At 36.5% G+C, this 15,000-nt stretch overlaps 1 protein-coding gene across 6 annotated transcripts in view; it reads left to right on the top strand.

Moving 5' to 3' along the window:
* Window positions 1–15,000, top strand: part of LOC115214905 (F-BAR domain only protein 2) — a 230,937-nt gene that overhangs the window by 194,965 nt on the left and 20,972 nt on the right. For all 6 annotated transcript variants that reach the window (XM_036505554.1, XM_036505555.1, XM_036505557.1 and 3 more), the window contains 7 exons: window positions 3,038–3,059; window positions 3,320–3,377; window positions 5,704–5,754; window positions 8,221–8,357; window positions 9,455–9,522; window positions 11,099–11,274; window positions 12,238–12,431. In XM_036505554.1, the coding sequence (XP_036361447.1) occupies window positions 3,038–3,059; window positions 3,320–3,377; window positions 5,704–5,754; window positions 8,221–8,357; window positions 9,455–9,522; window positions 11,099–11,274; window positions 12,238–12,431 (706 nt within the window). The remainder of the gene's footprint in view (window positions 1–3,037; window positions 3,060–3,319; window positions 3,378–5,703; window positions 5,755–8,220; window positions 8,358–9,454; window positions 9,523–11,098; window positions 11,275–12,237; window positions 12,432–15,000) is intronic.

Below are 15,000 nucleotides of genomic sequence, written 5' to 3'. Positions count from 1 at the left end.
ACCGGGGATCAGCTTTGCCTCTTCTCCCTTTGTAGTTGCAAGTGCTGGGGTTGATGATATTGACTAACTGCTTCCCTTCAAAATTGCTGGCCTTGTCCAAAAATTGACACCATTGTTCTTCTTATTAAGGTGGCAAGCTGGCAGAATTGTTAACATGCTGGGCAAAATGCTTACCAGCATTTCGTCCATCTTCATGTTCCGAGTTCAAATTCTGCCGAGGTCAACTTTGTCTTTCATCCTTTCAGGGTCAATGAAATAAGTACCAGTAACACACAGGGGTCAATGTAATTGGCTTGTCCTCTTCCCCAAATTTCAGGCCTTCTGCCTATAGTAGAAAGTACATGACCTTGCAGGTGGGGTCCAGATAGAATTTTCTTCTGGTCGAGTAACCCTGAATAAGGGTTGTTTAAGGATGTTGAACGAAACGCCCATGTTTCCAGAGGTGAATTATTCAAACCCCAAAGAATTCCTCTCAACACATGGCTATGATGCTCCCCCACTACTTCTGCTTGTGATCAGAAATGCACATATCGTCAGCCACCAAGGGACGTTCTCAATTGGTTAAAGTCGAGCAACGGACAAGCAAATCTGTGGTATTGAGCAGAATATTTGCTGTAGCCCATCTTTTATACCAAGACAAAACAATGTACATGATAACACTTCCAATCAGTTAAGATCAGAAGCCACGAGAGCCACTGCCTGGTACTGCATCAAGGCATTTATTATTATTATTATTATTATTATTATTATTATTATCATCATCTTTAACAATGTCTGATAAATGTCTCTTGCTATGTCTGCGAGTTGAGTTTCTATGGTGTAATGTCATCTCTTTCATATCAGCATTCAATATCATGCCTTGATTGCTTTATTTCATGAGATTACAATAACATTGTTGTGTCTTGGGAGGTGATTATGCCCATAATTACTGGCATAATGACCCTTCTGAGATACAAAAAGTCTGTTTCAATAGACAGTTTCATATCAAGAATCTTGTAAAGCAAATACAAAAGCTACAATATTGATTTTGCTAAAAATATTGCTAATGGTTTTGGAATTGAAATTAAATTTTAGAAAGTAACTTTATGTCTTTATTTATTTTTTATTTATTTTGTTTTTCTCTCCTGTCTTTTTATTTCCAATGAAAGATTAAGCAGTTAATTTACTTAAGAGGAATTATTAAAATTAAACAAGAAGTTACTCTTTAGTTCAGCTTGCACAGTCCTCTGTTAATATTTTTTTATGCTTGAAGTTTGTTTTACTGCTGTTGTTACATTACACACACACACATACACACACACACACACACATACATACTCTCTTTTACTCTTTTACTTGTTTCAGTCATTTGACTGCGGCCATGCTGGAGCACCGCCTTTAGTCGAGCAAATCGACCCCGGGACTTATTCTTTTGTAAGCCCAGTACTTATTCTATCAGTCTCTTTTGCTGAACCGCTAGGTGACGGGGACTTAAACACACCAGCATCGGTTGTCAAGCAATGCTAGGGGGACAAACACAGGCACACAAACACACACACATACATATATATATATATATACATATATACGACAGGCTTCTTTCAGTTTCCGTCTACCAAATCCACTCACAAAGCATTGGTCGGCCCGAGGCTATAGCAGAAGACACTTGCCCAAGATGCCACGCAGTGGGACTGAACCCGGAACCATGTGGTTGGTTAGCAAGCTACTTACCACACAGCCACTCCTGCGCATACGTACTTAAATTTATTCTTAAACAAGAATGTTGCTAACTGACATGGAAGTTTTGACCAATTAAGCCATTATCATATTACTTAACTGGCTGAAATTTCGAAGTCACTGTCAACAATATTCTTGTTTAAGAATAAATTTGTACTCTACAAAAGTACAGGATAACCCTCTCAGATTAATGCAAAATTGTTTTCACTATAGCTGAACATAACAGCAAACATTAACAGTAAAAAGCACCCTGTCCACACTGTAAAATGGTTGGCATTTGGAAGGGCATCCAGCTGTAAAAATCATGCCAAAATTAACCTTGTCTGTGCTTCTGCCACATAAAAAGCACCGAGTCCATTCTTTAGAGTAGTTGGTGTTAGGAAGGGCATCCAGCCATAAAAACCTTGCCAAAGCAGACACAGTAGCCTGGGATAGTCTTCTACCTGGCCAGCTCCTGTCAAGTGTGCTACCCATGCTTGCATGGAAGACAGACGTTAAACGATGATGATGATGATATGCATACATGTTCCCACACACATATCTCTTTACTCTCTTTTACTTGTTTCAGTCATTTGACTGTAGCCATGCTGGAGCATGTCTTTAGTCGAGCAAATCGACCCCAGGACTTATTATTTGTAAGCCTAGTACTTATTCCATTGGTCTCTTTTGCCGAACTGCTAATTTACAGGGATGTAAACACACCAGCATCGGTTGTCAAGCGATGTTTGGGGGGACAAACACAGAGACACAAATGTATACACACGCACATGCATATATATATATATATATACATATATACGATGGGCTTCTTTCAGTTTCCGTCTATCAAATCCACTCACAAAGCTTTGATCGGCCTGAGGCTATAGTAGAAGACACTTGCCCAAGGTGTCATGCAGTGGAACTGAGCCCAGAACCCTGTGGTTCATAAGCAAGCTACTTACCACACAGCCTCTCCTACGCCTATATATTGTAAAAGAGGATGTGGTAGAGAAATTAGAACATTGATCAGTTGATACAGAACTGAGTTTGAAAAACATATTCTTGGTTTGGCTGATGCCATCTCTCCTGACTAAATGATAAAGAAATATGTTAGTGCTTTAGGTAATGAAATTCCTCCAGCTGGGAATCACAATCACTGACTTAGTTCACAGTGACCTTATGGTTTCATGCTATTGCTATTTCCACAATGACGACAACAATATTACCAACAACATTTAATTTATTATGCTGTATCATTATTTAATCATTCAATTCCTGTTTATATGAACTTCATGTCATTTTTATTGATCTTTCTTGTTTTTGTTTTTTTTTTTCCCTACAGAGAAACTACAAGTAGCAATGGTGTAAGTACCTTTTTAAATGATTTTTTTAATAAATTCTTGTTCAATTGTTTGGGTTTGTATTTTTACAACAAATTAAATATAGTATATTAAGTATATAACAACAAATTAAATTCAAAGTGAAGATAAACTTACATCAAACTTATCTTTCTGTATTGTTAGTAAGGACAGTTTGAAGTCCACTCTTTGTTATTGTTATGAATATAATTTTTTGATCATTTAATAGTTAATGTTAATTACATTTTGTAATTTTTTTTTATTAGGTAATACCTGATGTTGATGAAGAAGGTTACAGTAAACAGCCCGATACTCTTTTAGACTGTATCCTTATCATTGTTGGCAGAATTATGAGCCTGCCTGGTCTTTACATTTTGGGTTCAAATTCTGCCAATGTCGGCTTTGCTTTTCATCCTGTTGGGGTTGATAAATTAATGCCAGTCAAGCACTGGGGTCACTCTAATCAACTAGTTCCCTCCCCCAGAATTTCAGGCCTTGTGCCTATAGTAGAAAGGATTATTATTATTATTTTTCTTATTATTATAGACGTTGCACAATATACAATATTGTGAAGTTGTCGACTGAAGATATTGTGTCTACCTGGAGTTTGTACTGTTTGTCAAGTTGCAACAAGGACCTCAGACAGACAGTACTTTACGCAATATGCATGCAGTTCCAAGTAATGCTGACTTTTGCAATACATTTAGATTGTAGGGTATTTCTAAGGTTTTTGGATGTATTTTCAGATTGTCAAGTGGTGGTGGGGTACAAACACAGGCACAAAGACACGCACTCACAGATATTTATATACATTTATATAACAGACTTCATTCAGTTTCTGTCTATCAAATCCATTCACAAGGCTTTGGTTGGCTTGAGGCTGTAGTAGACACTTGTCCAAGTGTCATGCTGTGGGATTGAACCTGGAACCATGTGGTTGGGAAGCAAGTGTCTTACCACACAACCACACCTGTTATTATTATTATCATTATTAAGCTGGCAGAATCACTAGTTTGTTGCATGAAATGCGTAGCCTGTTGCTAAGTTCTGAGTTCAAATTCTGATGAAGTTGATTTTGCCTTACATCCTTTCAGGGTCAATAAAATAAGTACCAATTGAATACTGGGATTGATGTAATCAACTCATCCCCACCTCTCTCAAGCTGCCCTTGTGGCAAAAGTTTGAAATAATTATCATTATCATTATTATTGAGTGAGAGAGCAGTGCATGCTATCAAAGTGACACTGGGGCACAAATATACAAAGCCCAATATACCCATCATGACTACCCATCCCATAAGGGTACACCATGCTCATCATCACAGCCATATGTGCACTACAGGGTGGTCTCATATCAAGGTAAACAGCGCATGTCCTTGCAGGTGGGATCCAGTTAGAATTTTCAGGTCAAGTAGCCCATCCTGCTCAAAAGGTCCCTGATTAAGGGTTGTTTAAGGATGTTTAATGAAACAGCCATGTATCCAAAGGTGAATTATTCAAACCCCAAAGAATTCCTCTCAGTGCATGACTATCATGCTCCCCCACTACTTCTGCTCATGATCAGAGATGCACATATCATCAGCCACTAAGGGACGTGCTCAATTGATTAAAGTCAAACAACTGACAAGCAAATCTGTAGTATTGAGCAGAAGATTTGCTGTAGCCCATCTTTTACACCAAGACAAAACATTTACATTCTAATGCTTCCAATCAGTTAAGGTCAGTAGCCATGAGAGCCAGCGCCTGGTATTGCATCTTGATTTAAGATATTTTACTTTCATCATCAGCTTCATTGTAGTTATCATTGTCATCATCATACATCAGTTTTCCTTGCTGGCATGGATTGGAGAACTATGACTTATATACGTTCTGTTCGTAATTATTGCAAATGAAACATATATTACAAAAGCACTTGTGCCAAAATTTGAAACCATTATTATTATTATTATTATTATTATTATCATTATTATTATTCATTAGCAGGCTGGGCGAAATGCTTAGCAACATTTCGTCTGCTGCTACATTCTGAGTTCAAATTCTGCTGAGGTCAACTTTGCCTTTTCATCCTTTTGGGTGTCAATAAAATAAGTACCAGTTGAGTACTGGAGTCAATGTAATTAACTATCCCCCTCCCCCCAATGTCAGGCCTTGTGCCTATAGTAGAAAGGATTATTATTATTAAGACAGAGGGCCGGCAGAATTGTTAGAGCATCAGAAAAAATGCTTTGTTGTATTTATTGTGACTCATTATGTTCTGAGTTCAAATTCTGCTGGTGTTGTCTTTGCCTCTCATCCTTTTGGAGTCAATAAAATCAGTACCAGTGAAACACTGGGGTCAATGTAATTGATCAGTCCCCTTCCTACAAATTTCAGGCCTCATGCCTATAGTAGAAAGGATTATTATTATTGGTAGCCTATTTCACTATCTTTCACATATATAAAATTTGCTGGCATTCCACTTAAAGTATTTATTTGTATCATGCCATGTGTTGTTATTGTGTAACAACTCCCTCTCCTTTCTGTTAGAGTTTTGAAAATACTATTAGTAATTAAGATTTTTCTTTCATAATTATATTTTTCTTCTAATGACTGACATGAAATATATATCTTGTTAAATCTATAGATTTGTATTTATCCTTAACTTTTTGTATTGAACGGAGACAAAACAAGCTGGTGCTCTAGTGAAAGTGATAGTGATTCAGGTAATGTATTTTTAATTATTAATTGTTAATTGCTGCAATATTTCATCAATTTGACCAGCTGTCATTAGTTCAAACTTACCTCTATTTGAGCCTTGCTCCCCTTTATTTTTTTCATATAGCTACTGACGGTAGCTGTGTGAAAGAAATAATATTATAATATCTAAGATAATTAGATTGATTATATTTAGTTCAAATACATTATACAGAATTATTTATTGTATGCTACTTTATATATGACAAATATGAAGGTTTGTTTGGATAATCCAATATCTAAACACAATTTTTTCCTTTTCTTTTTGTTGTTTTACATTCATTAAAAAGCAAACAATAGCAACAAAAAAGAAAGAAGAAAAGAAGCTAAAATACTAATATGGGCAGAACAGTTTTTGTCAAAACAATTGCCTTTGCAGCATGTTAATCACTCAACTCTGGTGAATATAATGTAACAATGGTATTTGGTTTACACAGAGTTATGTCCCATGCTTAATCTCTTTACTAAGATTTATACACTTGGCCAGCAATCAGCACGTTAACCTCACAGCCCTGTTGCTCTTTAGCTTTATCTCTATCGTTATAGCAAAAAAATTATACTGATATAGTTACTCTTTTACTTGTTTCAGTCATTTGACTGCGGCCATGCTGGAGCACCGCCTTTAATCGAGCAACTCGACCCTGGGACTTATTCTTTTGTAAGCCCAGTACTTATTCTATCGGTCTCTTTGCCGAACTGCTAATTAACGGGGACATAAACACACCAGCATCAGTTGTCAAGCAATGCTAGGGGGGACAAACACACACACACACATACATATATATATATATATATATATATATATATATATACATATATATGACAGGCTTCTTTCAGTTTCCGTCTACCAAATCCACTCACAAGGCTTTGGTCGGCCCGAGGCTATAGTAGAAGACACTTGCCCAAGGTGCCACGCAGTGGGACTGAACCCGGAACCATGTGGTTGGTTAGCAAGCTACTTACCACACAGCCACTCCTGCGCCTAGTTGGGTATAATTTGAAATTTGTAATTGTTTTTCATATGAAAATTGATGAAAGAAGCTCTAAATTGTTGTTCTCTTAAGCTTCAAAAGTGAAAGCTTATGGTTTAGTGATTAGGTTGTTGCACTCATGATCGCAGCTCTGGTTCCCAGACTGGGCTGTGCATTGTGTTCACATTACTTCAATTCACTCAGCTGTAAATGAGATCCAGCAATAGCTGGGAAGTTAACCCTGTGACAGACCTATATCCTGTTCACTGGAGAGTGTTGTAATCTCAGCCATGGAAATCGGGTCAAGCTCCTACCTTATGTGTCCTTGGTCTCATGACAGACCTTAGCTTCAAAATGCAGGGAGTCAAGAGAATGATTTTGAATCTTCACTGATAATATATATATATATTATAGTTCAGTTAGCGTTAACATATTTAATGCAAAGGGCAGTAACTATATTAACTTGTTAATAATTGTGTAGTTAGGATGATTAGGATGAAACAACACTAATCACTAACTAATAAGATTATTTAATGAGAAGTTCCTGTGAAAATTTCATGATTATGTGGAAAACCGTAAATTTATAAAGAAGAATTATGAAGTATGAAATTTCTTTCGAAAAAAAAATTTTTTTGTTTCGTTTGGTTCTGAAGCATTTGATTCAAAAGCAGGTAGCAATATTGAACTCCCTCTTTTGCCAGAAGCCAACTACATAAGAATGTAGGTGAAAATGTGATTACACTGGGCTGTGCTCCAGCGTTGCCACAACCTTTGAGCTGAAACATATAAAAGAATAAAAGCATATATATATATATATATATTTATATATATATATATATATACACACACACACACACACACACAATATAAATCATACTTAATTTTAAATATTGAGTTAGAAACAGTGTAAATATTGTATAAGTAACTGGTTATGTCTTTGATTTCATTCCATAAAGTGTTACGTATAAATAGGCTGTAGTAATATGGTATCATAGATTATTGTGACGAGTATGAGAAAAAAACGCCCAGTTGTTACCTGACTTATTACGACCTCACAACTTTGCCTAGTTTGTCATAGTAGTGATGAAAAGAAACTAAGTAAATAACCTAGATGGCTCTGCACTGATTGTTAGGGGAAAATAGAACATGTTTAGAGAGTAAATCACTCTATGTAATAATATTTCATGATATTTAAGGCAGCAAGTTGGCAGAAACGTTAGCATGCTGGGCGAAATGCTTAGCAGTATTTTGTCTGTCTTTATTTTCTGAGTTCAAATTCTGCCAAGGTCAACTTTGCCTTTCATCCTTTCAGGGTCAATAAATTAAGTACCAGTCGTGTACTGGGGTTGATCTAATTGACTGGACCCCCTCCCAAAAAATTTCTGGCCTTCTGCCTAGAGCAGAAAAGAATATTTCATGATATTTATTTATTCTAATTGTTTTCAAATGTTTTTCTTTTTGTAGAAGGTGACTCTGATCTTAAAAAAAAAATAAAAGTTGAAATCCGCCCACTCAGCCCAAATGGTTCCACGCCAACTGGAACGGTAGAAGACATCCGTGCCTCCATTGAAGGATTGAGGCTGTCACCAACAGTGCCACATGTAAGTCTTTAACCTTATTGCTTATATAATCCCTGTTCTGTGAAGGTGCATGGCTTAGTGATTAGGGTATTCAGCTCCTGATTGTAAGGTCTGGAGTTCAATTCCCAGAGATGTGTTGTATCCTTTATTTCACATTGCTCCAGTCCACTCAGCTGGCAAAAACGAGCTATACCTATATTCCAAAGGGTCAACTTTGTCACACTCTGTGTCATGTCAAATCTCCCTGAGAACTATGTTAAGGGTACATGTGTCTGTGGAGTGCTCAACCACCTGCATGTTAATTTCTTGAGCAGTCTGTTGCATTGATCAGATCAATTAGAACTCTCATCATCAAGCTAATCCCTGTCCTACAAACCCATTGCATATAAAGATGTGGTCAATCATTTGCTTAAATGTCATGCACATTGGCTCACTTTTGTTTTGATTGGTAAAGACATATACAGACATTTTTTCCATTGATTCTTTGATGCATATTTTGAAATTCAACATCTTTTACTTGTTTCAGTCATGAGACTGTGGTCATGCTGGAGCTCTGCCTTGAAGGGCTTTAGTCAAATGAATCAACCCCAGCAGCTATTTCTTTCAGTCTGGTACTTATTCTAACCTTATTTGCTGAACTGCTAAGTTACAAGGACATAAACATCGGACACCAGTTGTCAAGCAATGGTGGGCAATAAACACAAAAACACACATACACACACAACAAGCTTCTTTCAGTTTCCATCCACCAAATCCACTACCAAAGCTTTGGTTGATCCAAGGAAGACACTTGCATAAAGTGCTTTGGTTGATCCAATAGAAGACACTTGCATAAAGTGCCTTGCACTGGGACTGAACCTCAGAACTATGTGGTTGGGAAACAAACTTCTTACCACACACAACCATTACAAAAGACTATTTGGACTTTTCTCTTTTTATCTGTGATATTTGACTTTCAGGATATATACCTGTCTAAGAAGAATTACTATGACCTTTCACTTCCCCAATTTTCTTGGGTTTTTTTTTCCTGCTAAATTTCTGATGTATTTTTCCTTTATTTCCTGCAAGTTGATTTTTATGAAGATATCTTGAAATTTTACTTTCTTTCCATTCTTCAGAAGCGTCGCTGTCAAACACCAGTAGACAAGAAAATGAAACGATCCCAGTCTGAATCTGATACACTAGAGTGAGTATCTTTTCTTTTTTTTTATTGTCTTCAGATGTAATCTATCAACAAAAATCTATAATTTATTACATGCTTTGTCCTGCGATTGTCTGTCCTTCAGTTCATATCATTACTATAATACTTCTATGCTGATGCTTCTATCTGTTGCTGCATCATAAATATTTCTCCCTTGACCACATTTTGTGGAGAATTCTAAGAAGGGCTTCAGCTGCAAATGTTAGAACTTATTCATGGCTTTTGTCTGGGTTTTATGTAAGAAATTATGGAAATTACAGAATATTTATTTATTTTTGAGTATGAACCCAGTTCAAAAAGGGACTGTTACTGATAATTACTAATGTTTTATATTGATTATATGCAGCTGTGTCAGAGCAAAAGTTTTGAGCACCCAGGGACAAAAGCACTTAGGGAACTTGTACCTCTTTGATCCTATCTTTGGTAATGACTATAAAATTAATTTGAATCCCAACTGAAGTCGTCATCTACATCTTGCTTTCATAGTCAGATCAAGTCTAGTTGTGCTTGGAGCCAGTGTCTTAAATAATCATTAGTTTTTACAGTTGGGCTTTGGGAATCAATGTCATAATGAAGCTTAGGGTGGTAATCCAATATGACCTCATGGGGGGAAGGAATTGTACCTCCCTTTATACCTGTTGCCAGGGTTGATCGACTTTCCTTGCTCCCTCTCTTGTTAGCAATTATTTGTTAGCATTTCCTAAAAAGCTATTTTGCCTTGTGTTATGCTGTTTTGATCATCACCACCTTTGATGTATAGTATCTACACTTGCTAGAAATTATTGTTTTGTCTTAGTGAATCTGATAAAAAATTATCTGATACTTTAGAAATTTGAGTGAAACACCATTTGAGCATGGCCGTTGCCAGTACAGCCTGACTGGCCCTCGATCCAGTGGCACGTAAAAGCACCCACTACACTATCGGAGTGGTTGGCGTTAGGAAGGACATCCAGCTATAAAAACTCTGCTAGATCAGATTGGAGCCTGGTGCAGCCATTTGACTCGCCAGTCCTCAGTCAAATTGTCCAACCCATGCCAGCATGGAAAGCGGATGTTAAATGATGATTATGATGATGATGATGATGATGAAGGATGATATTGAAATGATAAAGCATTTTCTTTAGGGACAGCATTGATTAGAACACATCGAATTAGTTCAGGTAATATGTTATTATGGTACTAATAATAAAATCAAAGAGACAACCTATAAACATAGTCTTATAAATTGCTAGAATATAGTTGTGGCCAAAAGTTTGGAAAATGTTTTAAAATTACAATTGTTATGCCCAGGTAAAATTCCATTAAAATGTATACAACATAGAGATATATTTACGTAATAACTAATCCAATGGTTCAATATCCAGAAGGAAAAACAGGCAAAATCAAAAATATAGTTCTAGACTAAATTGTTTACTTTTATATAAATAGAAGCTAGTGCATCACGTATATCAAAATATGTTCCAGACTTTTGGCCATGACTATATGTGCTATCTTGTTCTTTTTCTTTTTTTTTTTATTGAAGATTAAAGACATAAATAAATAAATCTTATTTTATTTGTAGCCCTGGGAAACCCAGTCATGATCTTTTGAAACTGGATTTATTTAACACAAGTGCTGCTTCTACGCCAACTGGTGGAAACAATTACAATATGCAATCACCATTTGCCCCATCTTCACAGACAGATGTAACACTCCAAACATCAGACAGTGGTTCAACAACAACTCTTTCAAGTTCTAGTAAGTTTTCATAATCCCCATCAACATATTATTCCACAAGTCTACAGAATTTGAGGATGGAAAATGTGTCTGTTAAATAGACAAGTGTTCTGAAGCATTTTTTTTCTAGCTGAATTTAGATATGCTGTTTGATTTCACCAACCATGCCAGAATCTCTGTGTACACACTACCTTGATGTTTCACAAAAAAAGTGTAGTTTTCCTTGATTTTATGTCCTGGTCTGACTTTGAAGCAGTGGCCAAAGTATGAAAAACGCTTCATTAACACCTTTCCTTTGCATAAAGTAAAGTAATTGTATTGTATACAAGAAATGTTAAAACTCAGAGTGGGTAGATTTTATAAAAACATGTGGAGGAGATAGGGAAAGATGTTATCCAATAAATAATAATAATTGTTTCTAGTCCAATGACGAAGGCCACAAATATATATGCAAAGGAACTGGTATATATGTCTGCCAACTGTCAATTTCCTTCCTTCAAGAGAATTGTTCTCAACAATTGAAGCTTATATTAAAAATTTCCCATCATTCTATTGTTTCTCATTACTTGAGGTGGAATGTCAGAGTTTATTTCTTTGTTTTACTATTTGCAAATGAGATGAATTTTGTTGTTCTGATTTATGTAGCTGTAGTATTTCCAGTTGTGACCACCAAGTTTTTTTTTTTTTTTCATAGCAAATCTATAAATATATTATAGAATGTTCTTTTTTTTAAAAAAAAATCTAGGGAATTGAGGGAGATTACATTTCCATTTCTCTCAAGTCAAATGATTGCATAGAAACTACCTTGTTGTTGATTAGTCTCAACTCAGCCCTAACAATATAAACCTAAAGGCATCCTAGCCTTGAGCATCTTCTCCTATTTTTCACTGTGTATCAGGACTAAATTATTTCTTCACTTTTGTTTTGTTGCTGAGAAATTCCATATTCAAACGTCATTTTTATTCTTGTCTGCTGTATTTACAGATGCCAGTGATGCAGCCATTACTAGCCAACCTAATCAAGATCTATGTGCATTACCCTTACCCCCTAATACCAAAGTAGTTGGCACTTCTAGTCAAACCACATCTCCAGTTAGTCTGGGGACTACTGCTGCCCCACATACTACCTTTCCTCATCCTCCTAGACCTCCTTCACGCACTAAAACTCCTTTACCACAGGTGAGTAGTTCTGATTACTTCAGTTCCTCTCCTAGCTTGATTGACTCTCCTCTTAGCTTCTTTTACTGTCCCATCCAGCCTCCACCATCTCTTCCAAAATACAACCGCAGTCGGTCATCTCTGCCTCAGATTGACTGTTTCGATCCCTGCTCAACTACCAGTTTTACTGACAGTCCTAAATCTCAAAGCTACCGTCCTCAGTCTGTACCCTCCTCTCCAAGTTGGTTTGCTTTTAATCAGGTAAGTCATAAATTAGTAGGGTACATCTTTGCTTTGCGACACACTGAGGCTAATGTGCACATCACTTCATTGTTCATGCATTTGATATCTTGACGTAGATTGGCTTTCATCGTCATCACTAACAAGAACATGATAGGTGAGAGACTCAGATGTTAATATTCCAGCATCACCATCATTTTTATGGACGTTTGTCCTGCTTTCATGAGTGGGTGGATCTTCTCCCATACCACTTCATTGACAATCTTTGTAATTTCTTTCATGAGATTGTTTCTTGAAATCAATGTCCACCATTTCATGCCATGCCTTCTTGGTCTCCCTCTTCTACAACTTCCATCCACTTCAAGCAATGGAAATTCTTTATACATCTGACATTCTCCATCTGTATCAGCACAGTCTTTTCTCTTGCACACAGCGACTAATTCTTCTTAAATCCAGTTTGTTCCATACACTAACATTACACATCTCATGGAGCGCTTTTACTTCATTATTTCCAGTTGTTATAAATACTTTACATTCAGTGCCCTTGTCTTGCTACCATGCAGTATCACACCCTGAATACAAGCATCATATAAGCTGCTTTTTATTGTGCAAGTGAAACCCTATGCTACCACCAACAGTAATAATAACTTTCTGAACTTAACCTCATCTATTCTTCCTCTGGTTACTATGCTTTCAGACCAGCCACCGCCACTGCTACTTAGGTCACTTAGGTAATGAAAGCAATTAGCTATTTCTAGGGAGTTTTTCCTACCATTTACTTCTTATGAAGTCTACTCTCTTTGCTAAATGTCTTGTGATCCCACCTACCACTCCTTTTGTATATCCGTATAGATACACAATTCCATCTGGAATTCCTACATGTTTCTTTCTCTAAGTTGAGTTTGGTTATTTCCCTTATGGTAAGCAGGGTCTTGTTTTCTTCTCAAAAACTTGAGCCTTTACTGACCTTACTTTGAAGTCTCTGATTCTAGATTTTGTTTCCATGTTTGAACTTCTAAATATTTTGTATACTGATGACCTGGTTCTTATAGCTGAATTTGTAGGCATTCCCATGGACAGGCAGGCTTAAATTCAAAATTGTCTCAGCTTTGAGGACTATATTGAACATGATTGGGGTTTAAGAACCGAATCCTGTTGAGTCTGAACAGGCTAAATTAACCACTAAACTCATTGCTCACTCTGACCTTGCTGGCTTCACCTCTGTACACGGTTTAAAAAGCCCTCATAAGCTATTTGTCTACTTTTAGTTTTCTTAGTGACCATCAGATTGTAGAATTTCAAACCTTGTCAGTTGCTTTCTCCAGGTCAACAAATGCCACATGTAAAAGTTCACTCTTAAGTATTTTTCCTGCTGTTGTTTCATTAAGAAAAGGGTATTAGTAGTTCCTCTTTCTAGCACAAAGCCAAACTACATCTTATCTAAGCTAATTCTCTTTCTCATCAATCATGCTGTAACCCTTCCTATAACCTTCACAAGCCAGTGTTCAAGTTGATGTCTCTGTAGTTCATTGTCTTTGTCTAGTGCACCTCCTTTGTAGCCGTTTTTGATGATGCTACTATATCGGTCATTAGATATGACCCCTTCCCTTCTACTACCTGACTAATTATATGAGTGACACATGACCTACTTCACCAGGTATTTTAATCATTTCAGGGACAATACCTGATGGTTCAGCCCACTTCCATGCCTTCATATCCTTCATTGCCTTTGTTATCGTGCCACTGTCAATTTCAATGGCTGGTTCCTTTTTAAGTCTCTCTCTTTTCTGCATCCTCCTCATTCAACCTCATGTAATATCACTTCCTTGATACTTTCATTTTGGTGTCAGTAAAAACAAATGTGCCATTATCATTCTATACGCACTTCTCCCCGACACCAGTTTGATTTTTTTCTTGTACAATGCCTTGCCATCCAAAACAGCCCAAGTCTCTGATATGTGTATCACAGAGCATCTTCTCTCCTTGCTAAGTATAACTGACACTTGGTTTCTCTTTTAGTTACTTGATATTGCTTTTTGTTGTCCCCTTTCTATTCAGTCCTGTCTTGTAACTTTAAAACAAACATATATAACTATATTATACTTATTATAATTTTAGTCACTTCAATTGATATCTTCTTTATTGTTTTTCCAATAGACAATTTAAACTATCTTACATCTTCCAATAGACAATTTAAATTACTTTATATCATGAGTGAACCCTACCATAATCCCCTACACACACCTCATATCCCTATTGTCATCATTACATTGTTGTTGCTATTCTTGTCATGGTTGTCTTAATGATGGCTAAACTTTTATCGATATTATTACCAACATTATCATCATCA

This window comes from Octopus sinensis, linkage group LG8, assembly GCF_006345805.1.
Source record: "Octopus sinensis linkage group LG8, ASM634580v1, whole genome shotgun sequence".
NCBI classification, from domain to species: domain Eukaryota; kingdom Metazoa; phylum Mollusca; class Cephalopoda; order Octopoda; family Octopodidae; genus Octopus; species Octopus sinensis.
The sequence above is the reverse complement of the archived record's forward strand: the minus strand, read 5'-3'. Positions and strand labels throughout refer to the sequence as shown.